The sequence below is a fragment of the Pterocles gutturalis genome, unplaced genomic scaffold (genome assembly GCF_000699245.1).
Source record: "Pterocles gutturalis isolate BGI_N339 unplaced genomic scaffold, ASM69924v1 scaffold4805, whole genome shotgun sequence".
In the NCBI taxonomy this organism is placed as follows: Eukaryota; Metazoa; Chordata; class Aves; order Pterocliformes; family Pteroclidae; genus Pterocles; species Pterocles gutturalis.
Genome location: NW_010140505.1, coordinates 30,854 through 57,367, shown reverse-complemented (window position 1 = coordinate 57,367; position 26,514 = coordinate 30,854). Strand labels below are relative to the sequence as shown.

The 26,514-nt window shown below is 39.7% G+C and overlaps 1 protein-coding gene across 1 annotated transcript in view; it reads left to right on the top strand.

The window, feature by feature from the left end:
- The first annotated feature begins 631 nt into the window (after positions 1-631).
- LOC104469246 (dihydropyrimidine dehydrogenase [NADP(+)]-like) overlaps positions 632-26,514 on the top strand; it is a 48,474-nt gene continuing 22,591 nt past the window's right edge. Inside the window, exon 1 of the mRNA XM_010083689.1 lies at positions 632-819. Coding sequence (XP_010081991.1) covers positions 766-819 — 54 coding nt within the window. The 5' untranslated portion in view covers positions 632-765. The remainder of the gene's footprint in view (positions 820-26,514) is intronic.

Genomic DNA, 26,514 nt, shown 5'->3' with positions numbered 1-26,514 from the left:
GAAAAAGCTGCAAGGCAGATTGAACACTGGACCAGGTTCCACAGAGAGGTTGTGTAGTCTCTGTCTTTGGAGATACTTAAGCCCCAGCTGGATACGGTCTTAGGTGGTCTGCTCTAGCTGACCCTTCTCTGAGCTGGGACATTGGACAAGACAGTCTCTAGAGATGCCCTGCAACCTTAGCAAGTCTGTGGTTCTGTGATTTTCTTGATTGGGACCTAACTGGGTACATCTGTGCTTCCTGATCAGAGCAGGCTGGGGAATACCACTGCCTGCAGGCAAAGGTCTGAGCAGAGCTGGTGGTTTGCCAGCGTGCTTGGCATGCTTAGTGTCGGCACCCTGGAAGACACACTTGGGGCTGGGTTTGCCAGCTTACTTCTGAACAGCCTTCAGCTCTCGTCTAAGAGCTGCCATTAGGAAATGTAGGTATAACTAGTGTTTTGAGTCCTTTATTTCCTGAACTGCAGTGGTGGTATCTGGTGGACACAGGATTAAGCAGACAATTAATATTCTGAATTCTCATAGTTCTTTCCCAGTGAAGTTGCAGGAAGGGTCCTCAGATAATCAGCAAGTCCAAAGAGCTTGCTAATTCCATATGCTTCTCTGCCAGGATGTTCCTAGTAACTGGCTTACATTTCATAGGTGTGCAGTGCAATCCAGAATCAAGATTTCACTGTTATTGATGACTACTGCACTGGACTGCGAGCTCTTCTTTACCTGAAAAGCATTGAGGAACTTGAAGACTGGAATGGACAGAGTCCTGCAACCATGCGCCATCAGAAAGGAAAACCAGTACCTAGAATTGCTGATCTGATGGGAAAGGTATGTTGTTTCATTGCCATTCCTGTATAATGACATTATGTCTTGGCTTTGAATGCAATTCCGTAATCATTGTATGCAGCTTCTGCTAATTACCTTGGTTAACCACTGCTGCTGTCACAATTGGTCACCAAGTCTTTTTCCTTCTGAGTTTTAACAAATATCTGAAGGCAGCTTAAAAAGACAAACTTGAAATGACTTGATATGGGACAACATTTTTACTATAAATATGATCTCTCCAATTGATTCATAACATCATGTATTAAAAAAAAAAAAAAGTGTAGGATGTAAAATTACAAGTGCATTGGAACAAGTTCTGGAACTGCTTGTTTTAGTGAAACTTAATTCAGATACTAATATTGTGCCAGAAGTTCCTGAGTGTTCCAGCCAGGGTAAAACATTCAGGAGACATGAAAGCTCCCTAGCGTTGGACCTGTACAGCTGAGACAGCTTGTCACAAACCAGCTGTTAGTTGGAACACTAGATCAGGTAGGAGTGGCCCTTTAGTCATCATACCTGAGCATCTCGTGGTCTTTCATGTGTGCTGAATCCCCAGACCTCTGCAAGGCAAGGAAGTTCCAGGTGAGGAACAGTGACACCAAATAACTTAATAGATTCTGCAAGATCATTTAAACCTAGAAAGTCTGTGGTGGAATAGGAATGTAAACGATGGTCTCTCTGAAATCCTAACCTCTGGACTGTCTTTCCTCTCTGCTCTAGTAGTTCCCTGCTACAAAAACATCTTTGGAGATTTTTGCCAGATGCAATGGCTTGCAGCCGCCCCAGTACTGCTCACTCCTCCACCAGGGCACTGGCTGATCCATGCTGAGAAGCAGGGAGGTGTAACTGGCTTCCTACTGATGCCCTGCTGCCTACTGCTCTAAGCAAAATACCTACGCAGCAGGGCAGCTGAGCTTTTGTTTCTGGTTACTGGAGGGGATCACTTTGAAGACTGATTTCAGTTATACATCATGCCTATTGATTATCCTTCCACAAATCTGATGTAACACTGTTGAAAATGTTGTAAAAAGTAAAGAATTACAAAAGAATAGGATTTGGAGTGTCAAACACCTCCAAATCTCTGCTTGTCATTGCCGATGACTGGAGCTGGATTTAGCAGGAGATTAGAGACTCCTATATTGTTGTTGTTCTCTGTGGAGCTCTGAAATTATAACATTACCTTCCAGGAGAAAAGACAATCCTATTCCTAAAGCTCTGGATAATACGCTGCTTAAAAATAAAACAAGGTATAAGCAGTTTCATTTTCATCTACTTATGTTAAGCAGTTAAACCAGGCTCAAAGGGCTATATCTAAACTTCCTTCCTTTAACACCTGTAGAAACATACAGAACATTTCCAACTCATGTAACAGAGATTTGTTGTCAATCTTCTTTAGAGCTGCATTCAGCATTCTTTTTATTACCTTTGTATTTTACTAAACAGACAACCATTGTCAAAGATATTTCTTGTGACCTTTTGAATGAGAAAAAAAGATAATTCTTAGTCTTTTCCACTTGTCACTACATCAATAATTAACTTTAAAAAGGTAGCATGAAAAGATGCTTTAAGGAAGTATTTAATAATTCAAAGGAATCTTAACTTGAAACAGGTCACATGAAAAAGAATGAAAAACAAAGCCCTATGTAATCTTGCCTGGCTGTGTCTATTAGACGTTTAAAAGGAACAAGGCATACAGAATATAACTGATTGTGTGTTTGATTGCCCTTAGCACTGAATTGGATCATTGCTACTAAATAATAACATAAAGTTAACCAGGCTGCATCATTGATAAGGTAGTGATATATTTTAGGCATAAGCTCAGGATGGCTGTTTGTCCAGAACATTCAAGAGAAAAGGAAGAAAAATAATATAATATGGGCAAAAGGAAATACCGTGATAAATGATCCTACTAGGGGCAATCAAACACAAAGGCTTGATATCATTAATATTTATAGTATCATAATTAGTAAGACTGTGCCTAAGCAGTGTTATTAGTGTAACTAATTATGTTATCATAAACTAAGTTTGCAGTATTATAGGAATCAGTATTCTTACCATCATAAATTATTATCAATATTGGCTTTCATGTACATGTGCCTAGTAAATTTAGTTAAGTACTGTAGTTTCATGTCGACTCAAACACAAATATCTGGCTTGCTTGGCAGCAAGTCATAACACACACTTCTGATTCTCTTTCTAAAATAAATTCGCTAAAAAGCATGTCCTTACTCTCTGTTTGGAAAGGAGAATATAGACACCACACCAACAGGCTATGTTCTATTGACAAAAGTAATGTGTACGAATGTATATGTTATACAAGGAGTAAAATGTGACAGCCAAAATCCTGCATTACAATTTTAAAAACTTAACAAGGAGCTGTCCAAGTTTGTCTTGATATTACTGTGAGATGAAATGCAGTTTCTTCAGTAAGACCCCGTGAGAAGCTAAACAGCAAATACTGATGAACTTTCGCATTCAAAAAAAAAAGAAAAAGTGAAGATGCTAATTTTGATATGTTGCATTTTTGGTGCAGTTTATGTAAAAATACGAAGGACTCATCCTCCAATTTTTTGTTACAAAATTCCTATTAATTTTCATATAGAATCACAGGGATAAGAAGTTCAGGCAATTGGCAATTTAATGAGAAGGAAAAGAATTATTTTTGACAGCATCAAGAACCACTTGCCTTCTGTTTGTATACAAATTCATTGAGCCTCTCTCAGTGTTGAATATATTACAGAGTTAGGAGTGGTCCTATTCCCAGCTAAGTATGTCTGTAAGAGCATCTATTTTGATTCAAAGCGCAATGCTGAATGTTAATGTCCATATTTTTATATAGCAGTGCACTATTCTTTTGATAATTCATTTTGTATCCTGGTTTCAGCATCAAACAGATGCTGAGTGCAGAGTGTTGCCACAGGAGAGTGACACAGCAGAGTTTTGTCATGAAATATTGTAGTGTTTGATGACCAGAGTAAACTATAAAATAAATACTTTCTTCTAAATGGTACACCTGACATCAAACTGAAGCTGTCTTGCTGTGCAGTCACCAGATAAATGACAAACTGAACAGTTATCACTGTCAGTTATTACCTTATCACAATATTTTCCTTCCTAAACAGAAAGAATACTAGAAATATTGTGCTAACTAGTGTAATGTAATAAGCAGTTTAATAGCAAACATATCAACTTCTGGATGAGAAAGAGGATCATGTTGATTAATACCTGTTCATGCTTCTGCATTAATGAAACTAATACTTTCATCTCATAATTTATAGCCCTTAATGTATGAGAAGCATCATAGCGCTGGAAAATATTTTGGAAATTTGAGTGCTGTTATGTTTTTCACTGTTGCATAATGTATTTTTTGGTATGTAGACCATAAATTTGTCATCTTTGAGCCAGCTAGTAGATATTTTCTGATAGTATTTTCAATAGCACTAGCTTTTTCCCTTTTGCTAACACAGCAGTTACTGCTAGAGTCAATACTTGCCATTGTCCAAGATGTGACCTTTGGTTCTACGCTGCCTGTTAGAGCAGTGAGATTCCTGCTCAGAAATGTTAACCTTAGTCATGCCTTCCAGTCACCAGGTGATACTGTTTTCCATAGCTCCACCAATTTTATTCATTCTTTCCTTATCCATAACCACTCCAAAGACAGCTCTAGCACAGATGCTGTGTCACTCACAAAGGTGGACAAAGCCAGTCTTCTGGGCTTCCTTCCTCATTGCTTTTCTGACGGCTTATTTAGGTGTTTTTTTTTTCCAGTGGGAGGACCTGACATTTGAAGCCTTGACACAGATGACTGTCATTAATATCACCCCTGAATCACCTTTCCATTAAATGCATGAAATAAAACTTGTCAGCTTGTCTCAGCTATAATCTCATCTTGCAACTCTCGACACTGAGATGAGAGAATGGCAAGGTAATGATGACACCACACTGCTTCTCACTGACTCCCTCGAGGAAGAACTTTTGCAAAAAGCACACTTACCTCAGCTTGAATTTAGGATGGAGATCAAGTGCATGGTGCAGTCAGGCAGACAGTTAAGATGTAGAGCATGCTCTTACAACCCAAAGTTATTAGGGTGGCTGCATGAAAGAGAGGGAGAGCACAGGTAGTATCCTTATAACCCAAAATTAACAGAATTATGTTTTAAAATAATGTTCCTGAGCTTCTCAGGAAGGTATATGACCAGAACTGATAAGATAAGTCTGTTCTCACCAAGTTGTCTAGATAAGGTACAGTATTCCCCAGAGGTGCAATTTGATCTCCTGTGTGTAGTCACTGTCTCATCTTGTCTGTTCATTACAGGACTCTTTTATTAGTTGCTCACTGATCTTACTCCAGAGAGCTGAAGTGATTATGTCCCAGAAATGCACTGGTGTCAGCTGGTGGTCACAGAAGTGGTACAATGTTTTTCTGTATAAACTTTCACCTAATGTTAGCTATAAAAATCGTACCTAATGCAATGGCTTCTATACATGCCAGGTACCTAAACATTGAAAATATGGCAGTGTATTCAGTTGGTAGGTGTGGGTTTATAGGAAGAGATAAATATATATGGAAGTTTCATACCTTGCTTTCAGCACCAGAAGTTTTGCGAAAACTGACATTTGATCATTTCTGAAGGTTAAAAAAATAAAAAGAAGTAATAATTTAAGCATCTTGATTCCAGAAATATCCAAAACCCAAAACAAACTGGATTTTGTAGTGGATCGTCTTCAACTGTTAAGGTTGTGCTGTATTGAAAATGTTAAATCTATATCTGATAAAAACATATGTATAGAAGATTATTTTCTCCAGCAGACAGATGAGAGAGAATGATCCTGAACATGCTCAGTGTATGAACTTAAGTGAAAATTCTCATCACCTTAAATTTAGCAAGCTCCTGATTTTGTTCCCTGAATACATGGACTTCCCATTAAGGCTAAAATACGCACTTCCTTCAAGCATCTGTGGGTACTAAAGGCTGAGTCTTCTGAACAGTACAAACCTGCTAAATTCTAACTTGATTGCAGTCAAATCTAAATAGGCTTTTGTATGGCAGAGAAAAAAACCTTGCTATATCATCAAAATTTCATACAATATCTTAAATTAGCTTTTCTATTTAATAAAGAAATAAAATGTGAACTCCCAGCCATGCAAGAACACTATTGCAGTGCATGCACCAAGTTCTGTCTGCCTTCAGATTCTTCAAGACCTCTGACTGCCTTCACTGAGCAGAGATTTTCACCCTTCATTTTTGGAAGTGTTCCTTGTTGTCCAGTCTGGTAAAGAACTGTCGCCTTGTTTCCAGCACTGCATAAAGAAGACAGAACACAAAGTATTTGTGGCCATGTCCAGAAATACAGACCATCTCATCACATGGTGGTATAGAGATTGTGATGAAAAATCACCATTGATGAAAAAACCTTTTTTCCCATATTGCCATCACCAGATCTGAAGAGTCAGAGTTGGGAAAAAGATTACTTTTAGGCTGTTTGATCCTTTTTCCCATTAGCTAAGACTTGCACCTGAAATATAGCTCTCAGCCAGGCAAAGCCTCTTAAAGTGTAAGCCAATATTGATCAAGAAACCTCTTGATTTAGGATATTATGGGAACTGTGCATCAGCACCCTCAGGGACTGTTTCCACATATGCTTCTTGGGTTGACCGAAAATAAGCCTCTGACAACATGTATCTGAACCAGCAACTGCAGGGAGATGATGAAGTCAGTCCTCTCCTCCTGCTTCCCCCTCTCAGTCTTTCACCTCCTCCCCTGACGTGACACAAGGTCTCCGTGGGCATGGTTCCAGGTAGGAGCCTGGTGGCCCCTCTGGAGCATCACCAGCGGCGTTTCGGGGAGCAGCAGCAGAGCAGACCTCTGCACCCCCCTGCTCGAGTCACGCTTACCAGGTTTGCTGCCGTTGGTGAACCTCTCAGCATTTGCCAGCCAAAAGCAATTATGAGCACTCCCTAGCCTGACCAATTTGTAGAAAAAAGGACGTCTCTAACATTATTTTTTTCCCTAACTGGTCTATTATGGAAGTTTATGTTGTGATTATCTACAGTGCTGTTTCTCACGGAGACTGCAGATTGTTACATAAAATGTATCTGCTGTAACGGTGAAGCCATTTGCAGTAGAAATGGGTAAAACAAAAGGAACTAGGATTATTAAAGTGGATTTAAAGTAGTTTAATCTTTTAGGTTTTATATGTACTGTATGCTAAATTTGCTTCGAGGACTGAGTTTAAAGTTTCATATTCACAGCCAGTAAATGTGGCTATTAAGAAACAATGTATTCACCTTAACTCCTTGGCTCTGGCGGTTTTAGTGTGTTCACTGCTGGCAACGGACATCAAGCCAGGAAAATCCAACTCCTGATGCAAAAGGATTTAAAAAAAAATCCAGGCACTGCCAAAAATACATAATTCTTTTTTTTTACGCTGCAGTTTGTTTTACTTAGGGAAACGGCCTGGTCATACCCTGCAGCATGCATTCATTACAGTGATCTTTGACTGGCAGATGCAGAGTAATAAGATGCATATTTTAGTGCTTATTATAATACCCTGTCCAAAAACAACTTGACAAATTTGTGATTTCGACAGTATCTCATTTTGCTGGCTGCAGTGCTCTGTGATTGCCTGGTTCACGTGGCTTCCAGATTATGCATACCACCAATACTGCTCATTAAAATGGCCACAGTTCACCAGTTTCGGTAGCTTGGAACGAACTTGGAATGAATTATTATACAACAAAGAGGCTGCTGTCATGCAGAACAAAAGACAAGCAAAAGAGAGCTTTGGCTTAATGAGGCTAAGTGAGTGTCTCCCCTGCATCACCAGCTACTTGACGGCCTTTGAGTATGGATTTTTTTCTCCACAGGCCAAAACCTTTGGTCTATTATTTTGTGTTTATGCACCTTGAGGCTAATATACATTTTAATATGCTGCACATGGAGAAAAAAATCAGCCATTAGATTAGAACATGTGCACTCCCTGTTAAGTTAATGACAGCCGAACATAGAGATAAATTTAGGTTTTCATATTTAATTATAGCACAGCGCAGTACGTTTAGCAAGGATAAATTGCACTATTATTATGCTTCATTTTTTTTGACATCTTTTCATATTAACCATGCGCACTTACCCCCACTTCCTCCCCAGTGTCACACATAATGTCTCTGTGCATCATCCTTCTCTAAAACCATTAATTTTTTATTCTGTACAGTTGTATATGTATTGTTGTATTTGTTACTTAGGGTTAGCTTGCTAGTTGGATAAAACCCTTCAAAGCAGCCCTTGTGTTAGGTGATCTACATAAGCAGTAAGGACAGAAAAGACATAAAAAGGACTGGCCTGCATGGCCAGACGTGACTTCTCGTGTCTGCTCCCAGAGCAGGGGTTCCCAGCGTGTCTCCCCCAAATGCTGTCAGCGCAGCGTCTGCTGTCTGTGACGGCAGAGCGGTAGCCCCTTTCTCAAGCAGCTGAATTAGAAAAGTCAGAGAAATAATGCGTGGAAGGTTAAATGAGTTTTACAGAATTTTGTAGGTGGATAATATTAATGGGGACAGTGGTGGTTTTAATATAAAATGTCTCTATTCTGAAGAATTTAGCACTGTCTCATTGTATAGGAACTGAAACAGAGCTAATGTTACCTGGTGGTAGTGCGTTTTCTGGGGCTTTGTACGTGTGTTACCTCTGTTTGTCAGAGCTGTTCCTCCAAAAATAGCATCAGGAATTAGGCCAGACCTCAGCCTTATAGAAGCCAAAATGAAATTAAACACAGAGGCAAGCTGGCATGCAATATAGCCTTTGCATGTCCTTATGAAGTTTTAATGGGAATATTTGACAATTTCTGTGCTGCCATAGATTTGATGGTAATGTTGGACTATTTGTTCCTACCTGAGAGAGCTTTTAGATTTGCTTTCAGCTCTGGGATGAGCTATTCAGGTAGCTGTAGCTTGTGAAAAACATGTTTGCATGCTTCACAAAATTAAGGAAATACTGCTATTTTCCAAAGTGGATTAGAGCAGGTAATAACTCATAGGAAGAAGATTTTGCTCTTCCCGCTGTGTGTATAAGCAAGTAGAAGATATTATGCTACAGGCTTATTCCTAGATTATTCCTTATTGGATAGTTGTTTCGTGACAAAAGACACCGTGGCTTGATGACCAGAGGGTCATGACAGGAATAATAATCACCATATGAAGGGTGTCTGGATCTCGGTGATAAAGCATTCCTCATCGCAATCAGTCAGCACTTGCTGGTGCAAGAATTTTCCTCAATGGCAGAGATCAGCTTTTTCATATTCATTGAGAGCAAATCAGTCTCTCTCTCTCCCTCTCTCTCTCCCCGCTCTTTCTCCAACCTTCAGTTCTTTACCAGCTTTTACTGCCAAAGAGATTTTTCTTTGTCAGGTGAAACTCACAGAGTTTGAGGATGTTTAGGACACTGCAGTATTCACAGGATTGGTATTAGTTGCAGAGCCTTATTCTTTGTGTCCTCACCGAGTAAAGCCCTGGCTGGTAGTGATTGATAGATAATTGTCTACAGTTCAAGCACTAGAAAATGTGTTGGCAATTAATTTATGTGTGCAAAACTCTTCTCCTTGATTTTGTAAGCACAAATTTTGATGCAAATTGCATCCATGAAAGCAAGGTTGTGCCTTTCAAAATGTAAGCTATAATTACTAGTCTGAGAACCTGATGCTATGAAATTCTTCCTCTAGAATCTACCCCTAGTGAGAGAAATAATTTATTAACAATATTGTATATTTCTAAGCAGTATTTTTAACCCTCTTTTTATTCATTAAGCACTGGTAAAATGCTTCATATTATATGAGATGTAGTCTGATGATGTTGCAGGCTATATCCCACAGACATCCAGATGGCTTAGAAACATCTATACAGTCAGAAATATCTCTTCTGTATCTACAGGTAGCTGTTATTAGTAAAACCTATTTTTATTTATGTATTTATGTACCATATACCATTTTGTATATGGTACTAGTCACAGACCTACTTACTGATGTGCATGTAAACACTTGGGCTTTTAGCTTCTGAATGAATCATTGTCCCTTTTATCTTCTCATCTAAGAAAGCTGTTTACTTGGATAGCAGGGTGTGCTGTGGGCTGCAGTGCTCAGTGCAAGGAAAGTGCAAAACAAAGTCTGTGGTGTTGGTCCTAGACAACAGACTAAATATTAATTTTCAGCCCATTTTCCAAGAATTGTGTTATTCTTGTGCAAGTTTTGAGAGTAATTTTCACTATAAAATCTCTTAATTCTCTTAGGAACAGATTTGGACCTTAAGCACTGCCTTAAGTGTAGTGACATGCACAGCTGTGTAAGAAATGTAGGAGTGATTTGTGGGGAGAGGCTAAAGAAGCTAAACCTCTTAGGTGTCCAATGTCCTGCCTAAATGATGCGTGTAAACATAAGAGGTGGAGAATTCAGTGGTCTACAAATATTTGAAGTTTGCAATCAATTGAGAGAAGGGGATTTTATGATGTAGAGTGAGAACTCAACCAAGACTGATGAGTTGAATTGGAAAAAATTGAAGTGTGTTCAGGAAAAGCAGGAGAAAAATTATTATTAGGAGGAATCTTTTTGTAGAAATGATGGAGGTTTCATGGTCAGTTGCTGAGATTAAAGGTAAGGAGGACTTTTAAAACTTGAATACATGAAGTCTAGCAGAAGTACTGCTGGGAGAAATTTTGGATTGCCAGGAGTGTGTGCTGGACTTGTAGACTTTCCCTGTCTGATTTGCACAAGCTAGCCTGTGGCCCTTTCCAGCATTTCAGCTGCGCGCTAGGGGCTATCCATGGAAGCCACTACATCCTAACAGCATCTTCAGATAGTGACTCAATATAAGCCACTGGAGCAAGCAGTATCTAATAATATGCAATTGAAATGTCTTTTTGCTTAAAGGTTAAGATCATACTTAAGGAACATGGTTATGTCCTTTCTCACCTATTTTATTTTTATTGCTATAAAAAGCCCTTGAAAGTTTTTCTGTAATCTTGTGGTTTTGAACCAACCACATGGATGCCTCAGCAGTCAGAGCAAAACTTCCTGAGGTTTTATGGACAAATGGATTAAAAATGTCTTTCTGTTTCATTGTCCATTAGTCATATACTGGTATGGGGCAACTGCCCCCAGTAACTGAACGGAGCTGTTGGGCACACCATTTCTACATGTAGGAGCTGAGAAAAGAGATTTCTGCACTTTTCTGGCCTATTCATGCTGTACAGAATTCATTAGGGCCCAGGAACTGTGTTTGGGTTGTTCCAGGGAACAATTACAGCCAGCCCATAATCTGCTGCTCCACAGCACATTGGGGTCTGTAATAGTTTGAAGGGGCCTGGAAAGAATTTTATTGATTTCTTGGGATCTCATTCAGGCTGATTGCACTTGGGTACTCTGATGGTTGATGTTTAAGAACACTTATCCTAGCTGTTATTAAGAAGGTGGGTCTAATCCTCACATAGGTAAGACCTTGTTTGCCCTTCATTCAACTCAGCAGACAAGTTCTAATGAAATAGCTCCCTTTTATTTTTTATGCCACAGCTCTGTTTTTGATTGCCAAATTTGGAACTACCCAGTGTAAGTAAGTCACTGTACAACCCATATATTGGTCAGGACATGTCATATCATATACCTTTTCTTTCATTAAGCATTTTGTCTCTTTCCTGTTTGACTGCTTGGAATAATTAGTGCATTTTTTTCTATTACTGCGTTGTATTTCTTCCAAGTTGCTGATTTATTTATAAATAAAAGCTATAAAATACCATGTTGTTTTATACAGTATGTCTGGATTCATGAGAAACCCAGAAGTGTATCACTGAAATAGTACAGGTTTTTTAGATCATTCAAGACAAGACTTGCAGTTGAGTTTAAAGTACTTGAATTCTAGAATCTATTGACTATAACTTTGTTTATGTATACTAGCTGTCATTACAGCATAAAGCATTATATCCTAGATGCTAATCATTACTTCCTATTTTCTGAATAGCTGTGCTCTCATTTAAAATATTAAATATATGCCAGAAGTCATCTTTCCCAATTCCAGACCAAAAGTCTAATCCAGACTCTCCGGCAGTTTTCACTGCCTTTATTGAGCCTTCTTTCAAATGCTGAGCACTCCTGACATTTTGAAATGTCCATTTCAAAAATTTCCATTTGTAAATTGAAAACCAGAAGACTCATTGTAAACCCACAAGGCTCTGTAAGCACACATATATCTACATTTTCTCTTCTACTAAAAATGTATCACTAAGCTGTAAACAACTCACATGCCATTTACATTAGCATAAATGTTATTCTGCAACATCTAAACTCGCCCCATAAAGCGGGAGCAGCAAGAAATCCTTTGATGACTGTAGTAGCATGCGTGTGCCTTTTGTAAGCTGCATTTATAAAAGAGCGCCCAGAGGGAGCGAGTGTGGCCTCTCGGAGCTGCCGTTCTGGGTGGTACAGAACAGGGCTAATAAATGCCTCACAGTCCAGAACTCCCCTCTCTCTCTTCACGACAAAGTCATGATCATCCATTTGATAAACCACAGCCATTTTGTTGGCAATTTTGTCATAGCTCGGTTTTTGACCTTCAGTGCCTGGGCTGTGGGTGGGCTTCTGTGCCTGCTGCTGGATTTTGGACTTAATTACCAAGATAAAGCAGATGGAGGAGAAGTGTAGTGTTTACATTTTTCCATAGAACTTAATTTATTTCTCTCTTGTTTATCACTGAGGTATTTTTGTCTACATAGTGTGAATTGCTTGCAAAGGTATTTATAACATTTGAGTGGTGAACGTGCAGTCTGAAAAGCTGGAAGTCTGTCTCTCTGCCTCCATTTAAAAACAGCATTTCCTTCCCATCCCATCTGTGTCTTTAGTTGTCTAGTTCCTAAATGGCAGTTTGGGAGAGGATGCCTGTATTGACCACTGTTTTCACTGTATGAGTCCTGGTTCATAATTCAGCATGCATTGGGAATATAATTTTTAGTGCAGAACTGAGCATTTATTTTGCAGTGGATTCTTAACACAGTCTATTGTAAGTATCCAACTTAAGTGTACAAATACCATCCCCCAGCCCATCCATGAAGAGAGGTCTCAATTTACAGTATCTGACTGGCTGGATGGCCCTTAGGAGTCTCCAGCACAAGGAGTGAAGTCCCTGACCATAAGCACTGAAGTCAGATATCAGGACATTGGAATAGTTGAACGTTACACACTCACAGTGGGATGGATTTGTCTCCAGATGTGGTTTAAGACCTTACAGGTGTCTGAGGCATCTGTGCAGGTCTGGATCTTAGAGCATGGCACTAGAGACCTGTGTTGGGGCAGATGAACCATCTGCCCAGAACCTTGGTGTGGTTCAGACACTGAAAGCTTGACAAGCAGAAACACGCAGTGAAAAAAGGATGCAGAAAGCTGTTTCCAAAATCCTATGCTCTCCCAACCATTCTTTCTCCAGAAGGAACAAAGTGTCCAAAAATAGTGTCAGCCACAGAGGTTGTTCCTGAAAGTTTTAGAAACACAGAACTCAGAACTGTGACCAGCCACCTTTAAGCCCATCTAGCTCAAAGACAAGTAAGCCTCTGCTGTTAGATCCTGTCCCAACTGACTGATGTTCATTTAGAGAGTGGAATTGGATCAGGATATGATAAAAGGTTCTTGAATAGTACATAGATACATTGAATATTTGCTTCCACATCTCTAGTGAAATAAATGTTAGTTTAGGTAAAATTCACTTAAAATTCCTTCCAGGCTAGCTTTGTTCATTTAGCCAGAATATACTCTGTTGCTGCTGTGAAAGAGACCGTGTCACAACATAACTTGCCTTCAGTTTCAAGCATTGAGAGATTGTACAGTGTTATCAGCCCAACACAAGATAATTCTATAATGCAATTGCAATGAAAACTTGGGGACTCAAGAATTATGTGGGTAGTGGTGGATACATCAAAATCTCAGCTCATAACCGTAGTCAACTCTCCCTGCCTCAGTCCCATAAGGGTACTTTAATTTTCTTCCTGTCTTGCAGCTCATAAACATGCTTCTCTTCACAACACACACCATATGTTGTTGGAAAAGGGCTATAAAGTTTTATAGATATATTTGGGGGTATTAGAAAAGTATAACAAAGTAAAAATAATGCAAAGAAATAGAAATTATTGAAAAACTGAATTAAAATATTAGGCTGGGATGGTTTTATTGCATTTGGGTTCTACTTGGCTTTTACAGCATGAAGGGATAGAATTCTTTTTTAGAGTTCAGAAAATTAAGAATTTTTATTTTAACAGTACTTGTAAACATTTGCTTAAACAATTAAATAGTTTATGTTGCTGAAGACTACTTAGTTTTAGCTCAATTGGTACAAAACTGGTTTCTGATTTTTATCTTTTGAAAATGTTTTACTTGGTTTTAGTGAAATATTTCTAGTTCAGAGATTAAAGTTTTTACTCATGCAAATTAAAATGTTAAGTAAGTAAGTAGTGTTACAATTAAAGTAATAATACAGTAATGGTGGTGAGCAAATTACAGTTACTTTGTTTAATCTGAAATCAGTTTCAACCCAATATGTGGCCCCTTCATCTGGAAACTGACAAAGAAAACAATATGATTGCTCTCAGTCATTGAGATGGACAGTAGGAAAGTCTGCTGACTTGAGTAGCACAGTTGACCTACATTCTCCCAGACAAAAGTTTTCTGCAACTCAGTGTTTTCATTCCAATTTCTGTAGGTTTTTTCTCCTCCAAAATCAGATGGAGTACTAGACATCTGAACTTTCCCATGGAAAGAGTCTCTCAGAAACAGTTGCAAAGAAGTTCAAAATTTTTCAGGGCTTTCTGTCCTACAGTGGCTCCACAGTGGCTGCTCCTGGCTCACCTCCGTGGCCCTCCTGCCACCCTCTGCCCACCTTGCCCTGCGAGTCCGGGCCTGAGGGATTCTCTGCACATGCCGCCCCGAACCGTGAACCCTGTTGTAGTGAAGCCTGGTAACCCTCAGCGCACAGTCCTGACCACTGCGTGTAACGTGCTGTAAAAGAGGCAGGCTGGCGATGAAAATTTTATGTTGTGGTGTTTGTCTGGGCTTAAGTTCTGGAGGAATTTTTGAAAGATAACGTAGCTTAGTGATCTGCACTGGAACCAAGCTGCTAGTTGTGAAGTGAGCTCAGCCAAAAAGTTCAACTTCAACTTTGTTTGCGCCCCTGATGGCTTTTATATATACATAAGAACAGTAAGACTTTAAAAAAGCCTACTGTAAATTTTACTGTGATCTATTATAGCTGATGGTATCTTAAATTATTCTCTACCCCTTATCACAGCTATCAGAAACTTCTCATAAAGGTTGAAACCTGCTTTGCTTTGTCTCGCTACAGGGGTATGTTCTTTTCCCCAACTAACAAAAAAAAAAAAAAAAAAAAAGAAAAAGTCTTTTAAGACATGCAAAGAATACAGCATGAAACTCAAATTGTCTGTGTCTGGTTTTCATGGGGGATGCTTGAAAGGAATTAAACTTTTCCAGGGGAAACTTATGGCACATTGCTTGTGTATAAATTAACAACAATGAAAGTGGTAAATTAAAATTGCGACACTGATTTAATTTTTAGCTCTGCTTTGCATTTATATAGAAGGATTTATTATTACTGTGATTTACCTTCTACTAAGAGGTAAAAGAAAGGAAAGTGTGAAGCAGCAGCAGCAGTTATAACTATCTTCTGGAAAACTTCAGCTTACAGAAAATGCTGCAGTATGTGTACTCAGAAGCAGAAGTTGCTGTGAGCACACCAGGCCATCCTCCCTCCATTTTCTGGGCTGGATTCCCAGCATTTTCCAACACAGCAGTTCAGCTGTAAGGTTCAGCACACACTGAAGGGAAGATCCATCTTCCATCTCAGATGAAGCACTGACCTCCTGTGTGCCCTCCACTTTTCATTTTCCTTTTTTATCGCTGGCTCCCTGCATGTGCTGGCAATGAGGAGTGCTGGTGGCGTGGAAGCCTTAGATGGGCCTTTGTGGCACAGAAAAGCAAACCAGCTCTTGGCTCTTTTCTTCAGCACCGTCAGTACCAAAGAACCTTTGTATCTTATGTGCTAGCTTAAAACCCAGGGGAAGACTATACTCCATGACTCCATTCACTCCTTGTGCTTGCTGGGTTTTCAGCAATGTTCCTTTTGTAATACCGCTGTGTAAGGTGACTGAGTTGGTTCAGGGGCATGTCCACAACTGTGGAACAAGCTCCCCCAGGACCTAAGACTCAGTCAATGTCTTTGCCTTTCACCCTGACAGTAAAAGGCGCTTTTCCAACTTTGCCTTCCCTGTGCAGAAGTGTATCTATGTTACTGCTTGATTTTCTTTTTACAGGTGCAATCTTACCAAAACAAAACAACCTGTCCTGTATACAAAGAATGAGAATGAGAGAGCAGGTGAGCCAGGCTAGATAGGTGGAGTTCATTAGATAACACACTGCTGGGATATTTTAATGATGAAGGTGGCATAAAACCTTTGCAAGGGAAGACAACAGTATGAAACAAGTGTCCATTTTATCTCATTTATTTTGTCTTCTGGAACAGAAACAGAGACACTGAGAGGCAGGCTCAAGAAAACTAATTAAATATTGAAAGGAAATTAAAGTTAGTTCCCAGTTCTGTTGCCCAGACTGATTCTGTGCATATTCAATTTGTATTATTTTCAGAAAAAAAAAAGTAAGACATTATAACCAGAATTCTCAAGGTATTTCTCATTCTTGAATAGAGGAACTAGGCATCTGGACTAGTCTTCAGAAATGATCCCTACTCCCAATAGTGTCATTAGGACCTGCCCAGTATTCGGCATATCTCAGATCAGTTTCATTGTTACAAAAAGGAGTCAATGGACACCCAAATCTACTCATTTCTGCTGGGAAAATGTTTAAAGACTTGGAAGCAAAGTTTTCCTAAGGAAAGAATAATTGATAGAAAATAGTATTAAATAAGCTGAGTTCCTGTGGAAGTAATCATCAACACTAACTTTTTTAAGCTATTAATATCACTTAGAAAGGAGAGTTAAATCAAAATATTATGATTTTATGATCTCTCTATGCCAGTGTCGGTATCAGTGTCACTGATACCAGTTAAAGTGTGGAAGAGTAAACTTTATAGCATCCTGAAGTTGCTTCACTTCCTAATTAAGAGTACAGCAGCATTTTGCAGTGTGAAAGGAATCCTATGTGGTGTAAAGTAGCTGTAGAAGGGAGAATCATTTCTTTTAAGGACACAGCTGGTGCAGGAGATTGCTTTAAGACTAGATACAGTTCATACTTTGGCTCATGCTGGAACAATGTTTATTTTCTTGGCTTTTTAAACTGTAATTTGTACCTCTATTTTTGCAAAAAAGACAAAAGAGATGTCCTTAAATGTTAAGAAATGCAGTGATACCTGTGATAAATAACTCCACACTAGGACATACTTTTTATGGTTATGCATTAAGCTTTGTAACTCTAGTTCCAGAAAGTCCCTGATGACAGAGAATAGCATTTATTAAAAGTGGTTGGATGTTACACTGTTTTACTTCATTCTACTTGGGCACTGACATCAGAAGTAACTAGATTCCTATAGGCACCTAACTTCAGAAAGGAGAGATATGTCTGTACTTTCAAATTAAATGTGCCCAGGAATATTCCTAGGCACTCAGGCCAGCTGGCACTGAGCAGCCTGTGCCAATGATCAGAAGCTGTTATTCTCCAAAGCAGGTTGGCTGCAGGCAGGCTGCCTGCTGGGAATGGCTCCTGGAGCATGCCGACTTCCAAAGCCTCTCCAGGAATTGCCTGGGACACTGACAGTCAGCACAGGCCAAAAGCAGGCACGAAAATGTTGTAATGCTTTGTTAGGAGAGATGACAACAGCCTGGTGCCCAGGAACATTCCCAGACACTGATTTACTGCTGTGGATACAGACTGAGTGTCTCGCAAAAGACAAAAGAAAAACAAAACAAAAAAAAAAAAAAAAAGAAGAAGGCAATGATTATGGTAGTATGTGAGTGGGAACAAAAGATGGACAGATGGACATAAAAATGAGCTATATTGGATGTTAGTGAAAATTGCACTGGGAAAAAGAGCTCTTACAGCCTGAGGCTCCAAAATCAAGAAAACCAGTGAGATTTTTTTAGAAAATCTCCAGAAATATCTTCTATCTAAAATATAGTAGAATATAATGTAATGTAATATAAATGTGTGACTAATATACATATTTTTGTATGGTGTGACTAATACATATGTGTATGTATGTTTTATCCAAGTATAGACAGTCTAGAAAAATAATAGCTCACTGTCTTTCCAAACGTTATAAAACAGTTAACCCATGAGTTAGTTCATTGTATCCTAATGGATTAATTCAGTTTGTGGGTGGGACAAAGTTGCAGTGATTCTAATGAGAGCACTCAGAAGCTATGTTTAAGTTAAGATGTAGTGTGGACAAATAGGCCAAATAGGAATGGAGTTGCAGAATGAAATGGTTGATGCTGCAGACTGCTGTCCCCACAATATGCATTCCAGGGTTTTTTACAGTGTTCTAGCTCTAGTCTGGTCTCATGGGCTAAATGCCCATTAGCAGCTGAAGCTCACATTCAGGTGCACCCCTGGAGCACACATTCAGGTTTCATTTCATCCAAAATAAAATCAAGTTTGTGCTCTCTGAGACTTCTCTGCCATAAGAACCAAAGTGGAGTACGTGGGGATAATCAGGAGACTGGCTTCAAAGGTGTGCTCCTGATCTGAAAACACTAATGTAGAGGCACCTGGAGAGCTCATGCGGCAGCGTTACAGCAATGCAGAGCTAATGTGCACAATTAGCCAGCAAGCCGAGGCCAACCAGCAGTGGAGCAGAGACAGAAGCTGTTAGCCACTCAGAAAAGAAAATGTTTGCATAGACAAGAAAAAATTTAGTGCAAACATAATGCATTAGCACAAAGCAGAGAAGAAAAATCTACTGGTAATTGTCTTGCATATGGGATTCTTTGCATTGGCAAGAGAATTGTTTTGCCAAAGCGCGCTTACAATAGCAAAAAGAAAAAATGCAACACAACAGGAAAACAAACTGACTCAGAAAATGTAGTTTTGCACATATCTGGCTTTGATGCACTACACAACAGCAAAAATAAACTTTTGGTACCATTTGTACAAGCATGAACTTTAGACTAAGGCCAGCAGCACAAAAGCCGAGAAGAGTTTGAATGCCAGCTGGACAGCTGAACGTCAGTAAATGATAGATAACAGAGAGTTTGTTGGCATTTTGTGAGAATCTAAAACTGCTGACAAAAATGTACAGCATAATACTACACAACAGAACAATCAAAATAGCAATAGGACAATGTAAATTACCAAGAAAAGTTGAACAAATTAAAATACCAGGAAATACAGATAGCAAACACACAAATGCTCTGCTTTCAAATAAATCCAGTGATTGAATGAAGCATGTGACTAAACTGGGGCAAACAATTCATAAAAGTTACGTACAAAAAGTCAGACAACTTAGCTCAAACAGGCAGTAAGCTGTAAGACCCCTGTAACAAAGCATCTACATGGTTTTTTCAAGGTCTGGGATGTCTTCCAGGCAGACAAGAGGTGGAAATGGATACAGCGATGCAGCCAGGAGAGCACTTGCTTAATAGAATGTCCTCTGCACTCAGAGAAAAGCAATAAGGCAAGTGAAAGTAAGGAGGGCATAAGTCTCATTGCTGAGGTTTTCCAGAGACACAGGTCAGATGGGCAGCAAGCCAGCTGCAGAGAAGATGGGAAGCTATACACGTGCATAATCTTTTAGCAATTTAACAAGGCATTATACAGACCTGCAGGTGGTAATATGGTTTCCATCTTAAAAAAAAGTAAAAGTAGTTCCAGTTTCTGATGCAATACACATATATTTGCAAATGTATTGGATATAAGAATTAAAGAAAGTAACTGCCTCAATACCTTTTGAGCATCCATTAGGGTGGATATATGTGGAAAGAAATGCAATTTGAGATCAAACCTGTGGCAGAAGAATGCCAAGAATATCAGCAAGAAGAACTAACGGGGCTGGCTGGGATTGCTGCCACCACAGCTGTATAGATGTGGAAACAGAACAGCAAAAGCTGTAGCTGATCATGATTACATTCTCATCTATCTGCTTGAAATGACCAAGGCAATAAATCTAAAATGAAATAAAATGAGATGAAATTGCATTTGACTCCTGGAGCACTGGGATAATTGCTGACCTCCCAAAGGCTATTACCCAGCTCCTAAAAAGTAAAAACCATGCAGGATACACCCAGACCTGAAAATGCATAAGTCAGTTTGAAGATTAGTGGGATTCATAAACCATCTCATAATACTTTTCTACGCTTTTCAGATCTTACAGTCTCCTGAGGTTATTACTAAACAAAACCACGCTATGAATACAACTGCTGCAATTTGCTGGAGACTTCTCATATATAAAGGAGCTGTGTGCCACGGTGCAGTGTTGCAGCATGTAAATGTCAAGGCCATTATATTGCACAAGATAGGGCAGGAGAGACATTACTGTTTGCATGAGACATATGTAGAACACAACTTCTCCGAAAAGGCTTCTACATCCACCAGCAGAGTGTAGGAGCAGCCCAGCTGAGACATACTGGAGTAATGTGTGCAAGTGAAAACTTCAATCCTTATGTTTTAAAGGTAGGAAACTATACAAATGCAAAGTGACCATCAGTTGTTTGAAAGCATTTTATAAAGCCAGAAGTAGCACCCCCCTCAGTAACCATAAGGGAATACTGCTAAACCTGCACTGATGTGCATTGCTCGACATCTGGAAAGGGATTGAGATGTACACCTCTGACTTCTCATCCAGGCTGCTGTACACAAAAACAGGATGACTGAACAAGAATGTCAGATTCTCAAAATAACAGAAATAGAGAAAATGAGGACATTAATTTGTCAGTTTAAGGCAGGGGCTACAAAAGAACCTCAAATGAGTGTTTGAACAAGGTAAAAATTCAGTGTCGGCTTATGCCCACGATCTTCCACACTGGCCGTATGAGAGGGAGAAGTCTTGTCATCTCGTGGAGTACCGCAACCCGACAGGTAAGTGAAACTGTACAATACGTGTTCGAGTGACAGCACACAGATCACTGAGCAGAATGCTGTTGTGTGCCTGTCAAAGCTATTCCGGCAGAGAATCCTCCATTCGAAAGGATGACTGTGTACTGGGGAGCACTGAGCTGTGCAGGTAGTTACATTACCCCTGGAGTAACATAGGCCCAACAGAAAGGAGAGACATAAAAACTCATGGCATTCTTCACAGACTTTGAGCAAAAGTAGAACAAAGGACTTGATTTCAAACCACAAATCAGAACCTAACCCTTGCTATATTAGTCAGACTTCTGTGGCTTGATGGTCATTTTGCAGCAGTTGCTGCAGATGGTGTGATCAGGATCGGGCACTCTGGCAGCCCCACTACAGACTGCGTTTGGAGAGTGGAGCCTGGGCTATTTCTTGTCCACTCATGCAAATAACCTGGGAATCTAGTCCACTTCTCATCACTTCAATCACTACTAACACCTTGCAGCAAGTCGAATGGCAAAACTGAGTCAAGAACTGAAATTGCAATTTTTTTTAAAAAAGCAAAGAGGAAGACATCCTCCAGAGGAAAAATGGCTCTCACAGGAAGTGCTCGTAGTAGGCTGGTGCCGTACTAATGCCAGGACATGGGTACACTTCAGCATCTGCTGCCTCAGGAAGCATTACAGCTGGCAATGGGAAAAGGAATAACAAAAAGAAAAGAAATCAAAGGGCAATACAATGATCAGCAGGCTAACAATCACCAGGAAATATGACCCAGGACTCTGCCAAGATCAAACCTTTTCCTCAAGATAAATCATGAACTTTAGTGCAAGCCGCCCACATTGAAGAGACCCTGTAATTTGTCTAAAGCAGGAGTGGGTGAGTGTATTTTCTAGTCTCACCCCAAATGGCTGCTTCATACGAGCAGGAGGCAAAGATATGGATAAGGCGGCAGTTTTTCACCAGGGCTTGGTCAGTGGGACAGAAGAACCCAAACTGATGAATGTGCCATTGACAAACTTTGTAGCTGACCTGTTAACTCCACACCCCTGCACCAGCTGTGTCACAGGCATCTCTTTGCACACAATGCTCACCCAAGCTTTATACTGCTTGAAAGTTCCATTTTGGGCAGTATTGAAGGTGACAAGAGTAATCCTCCTAACCCAAGTTGACAAGGAAGTTGATCAGGATTTTTTTTTATTTCAGTATAATTGCAAAGTTTTATATGTGCTGTTTCCCAGGTTAAGGATGGAGAGCAGTTGTATCCGTGTAGTGCCATCTCAGCTAAATGTAACTGAGGGATGTCACCACAATGAGCTTGTTTATTCCTGCATAAACACATTTATGTGTAGGAAATTCAGAAAACTCTGCTTCAGAAAAGTGATTGAAAGAAAATAATCCATCTGGAAGAAGGAATAAAGGCTAGAGCAAGGTGCACTCCCTCACTTCTGAGGTCTGAGCACAGAAAAATGTTTGTCTAAGCCTGCAGACAGCCTGAAACGGTGACTGGGGGGCATGAGCCACTCTGTCAGTCAGGTTCAGAAGAGGGAGCAGCCAGGGGTGACACAAGGGGAGTGGGGGATTTGAGGGGGTGCTGCTGCTGCCCAGCAGAGCCCCACCGTTCGTCACCGTACCACTCCCCAGTACAGCCTTGCCCCTTTTCATGCCCCCTGCCTGGTCAGCTTTCCATCGGGCGCGGGAGGGCAACCCTGCTCTGTCTCCAGCAAGATCAAGTGCTACTTAAATTCTTCACAGCTGTGAGCTGGCTTTGTGTCACAGTTCTCCGTGAAGCCCATGTAGATAAGCTGCATTTTGCTACCCTGCCTCACCTTCCTGCCTGCCCCACTCCAGATGCACGCCTGATAGGGAGCAGTTTGTCCTGTTACGGTGTCATGGCTTGTCAAAGTGGTCTGCACACAGAAAGAGTGGATATTTGGGAACAGACTTACTGCCATGCAGGACCACTGCCTGCATCTTCTCTGGAGCCCGGAAATGGTCCCAGCCTTCCTGAGGAGAAGCAGCAAAGCTCTCCTGCCTTTGTAAGCTGCTCAGACTGAAGTTCTCGTAGGAGCTTTATCCATCAGAATACACAGCACCCCTATAAAATACGGAGAAAAAAAATTCAGGCAGACAGATGACACAGATTATCTATAATAATATAAATTATGTCATTTGTGACCTTAATAGCAGCAGTGCTGTTGTAGACAGCATTAACGTAGAGAAGCTGCACTAAGTAGAAAATTTTGTTTCCCTTTCTGTCTTATGGACAAAATGGCTATAGAATTTTTTTTTTTTTGAGCTGTAGATTGAATCATTATAAATATCTGGCATAATCTTAACAAGATGAATTATGTCAAGAAATAAAAATAATTTTGTTTTTACCATGTAAATGAGGATGAGATTTTAAAATATGGCAGGTTTTTGAGTAGTGGAGCTCTGCAGGGCTTGCGTGATCACTCATCCTTGAAGAGGTGTGTTATCTGGAACTATCTGGGTGCAGAACAGCTGAAGACATGACAGTTTTTCAAACAATGTAAAGGAGGCGTACACTGTACACTCCGTTTTAGCTTTCATCGGGCACCTGTAACTCTTGTGCTGAAATGGAGGTGGAACCATGTGTGCGGGTCCAAGAGGAGTGGGTTGGTTGTGGTCAGCCAGTGAGACCATGGTCCCCGTTCTCCCAGTCGCTGCATGGAGGCTTAACCTCAGTCAGGGTAACTACTTGCACGTTTAAAGGTCAACCACACGTAAAAGCTTGTAGGATCAGGACAGTGTTATATAGTTCGTTGTGCCATGCCAATCCTTTTGACCTGCAAAATAGCCCAGTGAGTACACAGTGCAAAGTGATACGTAACGGAAAGGTTTATGTATCTCCTTGTTAATCTCTGAGGAGCACATAACCAGTGAAAAAGTGGATGGCCTGTTGAAGCAGTATGATTGTGGTTATAATTAATAGCAGAGGGCAAGCTGAATGCATAGACTCGCAAACCTAACCGTGCATACAAATCAGTAGTAACAAGATGATCAGAACTCATTTTAAAGCTACTATAGTAGTAGTAGTAGATTTTATAGCTACTATAGTCATTTAAAACAAGATAGTTTTTAAAAATACAGTGCTGTATGCCTGTGATCTGTATTTCTTATGGTTTGCACGTTAGAGTTTTAAAAATCAAATTCTTCCTCTGATTGATTTGAGTGAAAATCTAATCAAATTAGCATTTTCGAATATATGACCATTGTAATGTCATTTCCAGAATATAATGATGCTTTAGATATTGTACTATAGCTGTTATAAAGATGGATAAATATGCAAGAGAGGCACTGTGGGGGACTTGGAAGGTTGATTCTTATGAGCACTTTTCTGTTTGTCTGCATTAGGGTTTTATATAGCATCTATTACTTTGGTACTTACGCATTGACATCTCCTCACTGCTTGATGGTGATATAGGAAGCATTTTATCAGTTTAGTGAAGGTGTCACTGTTGTAATATATTATTGATATTTTGTTCATAAGATAAGCCTGATATAATACTCATTTTAAATAGTTTAGCAATTATTTCTTTCCGATCTGTTTAAAAGTTTTAATAACTTCAAATATGAAAATTCTTCATCATCACTTTGTTTCAGTGGACCATTCCAATTCTACCATCTGTCTATATTCTCATAATTTTTTTTAACGTCATATGTTATGTGTTGATTTGTCACATTTTCAAAATTGTTGGAATCAAACCAGAATACCCAAACTCTTCATAGGAGAGCAATCAGCATTTTCTCAGCCTACCTCTCACTGAACTGAAGTGGGAGTTTTGACTATCTAGGTGTGGAAGCACGTACTGTTAATGCCAGAACTATTTGTATTATGACTCTTGGCATGAAATTTAGTGAGTTTAGATTATTGAGGTGATGATAAAAATCATTGTATTATTGAGTTTGAAGACTCTAAAAGGCTCCTTGGTCATAACTGTAAGAGTTGACTAGAGCTCATTTGTCTGCACTGAATACTTTACATTTAAATTAGGATTGTGTGAAGTAGAGATGGAAGGATTACTGTGTGTGAGAAATGAATGAGGGAAAGCATTGTAGTCTGTGCAGGAGGATAAGTACTATAGTTCATCTGCCATAAGAGATGGATTACAATGAATCTGAAGTGGAAGAAGGTTTGCTTAGGAATTATTTGCAGTGGTCTGCATTTAAGTAATCTATTAGTGTAAGAATATATGTATAGTTATGTGATGTGTAATCTACCAGGGTAAAGTGGAGTTTATTTGTAGATATATTGAAATGATGTGCTCTTTACAGTATAGGCAAGTCGGTAATAAATCTGGAGCTTCCATGCTAAAACAAAAAGGCAGGATAAACAAAAATCAAAACAAAAACAAAACAAAAATCTGCAAAGGTTCCAGCAGATGGAAAAAGTGTGTGCTCTTACTACTTGTGCAAGGTTTAACTGTTAGCAAAAATTATTTGATAGGTAAATTTGCAGCAAAAACACATATAGCAATAGTGAAAAAGCACTTTTCTTTGCACACAGTGGCAGCAGTGGTTATTTTACTGAATGTATTCAAAGCCTCAAAGAGTGTCTTTCAAAATTGTGGTTTCTTCCAGAGGCTGGAAGAGGTGGTTGCTAGTTGCCCTCCTTGCTTAGTCTTCTATTCCCCTGAGAATCGGTCATGCCCATCAAATCCGTGCGAATTTGATGGGCATGACTGATTAGACTGTATATTTTTTAATATGGCCATGGTGCATACATAGACTTTCTACGTCTAAGCACTGCAGGGTGTCCAGAGCTCTGTTTCCCCCAGAGATGTGCAGGAAAGGAGTGTGGGAGAGCAAAGGAGGGTGTAGATAGCATGCATCTCGCCTCGTCCTGCCCATGGGGCGTATTTGCCCTGGGGCTGCATGGCGGTGTCCTGTTGCTCAGGGAGCTTTTGATCAGGTTCACGTGGGTCATGTGGGCAGTTTAAATGCAGCTTCAAGAGGTTTCACAGTTCTAGAAACAGAGCTAGGCTGACTCCTGGTACCTGACCCAGCTCATTTGGCACAAGTGGAATTAGCAAATTCAGCTTAATACAGCTCCACTCCCCTTGCTGGGTCAGCAGCGTCTATGATTGACAGGTTGGTTGGTAACCACTGATGTAGCCATAGCAGCAAAGACATTCATGCTTTCTCATAGTTGTAAGAAAAGATTTATTTTTCCCTTTCAATAGTCAAGCTAGCTCCTCTGAAACTTATTTGAAAGGACCTAGAAAACAGACAATCATTAAGTACTGCTAGAGTTCAACCACCTCAGCACATGTACCCCAGGAAGAAGATGGATAAATCCAAAGAAACAGATTATTTTAGGGTTGTTTTGAACAACTCAGTTACCAGCCAGCTTGGAGGAGAAGATGGGTAAAAGTATCCAGCAAAGGCATTTTTTCATATGACTGGATAATTTACAACATTTATATGATAAGCACATAAGCTGAATGTATGGATATGTATACACTATGGTATATAGACACACATGAAAATGTGAATATAGGACTGATGTAGTTTTACTTCTGTACCAGTAAAAGTACAAAATCTCATTTGCACAAAGTTTTTTCCAATACTAAGGCTCAACTGATACTGATCCATGTTTCCTAAATGCATTTGAGTACAGTTATATTTGCTTGCCTG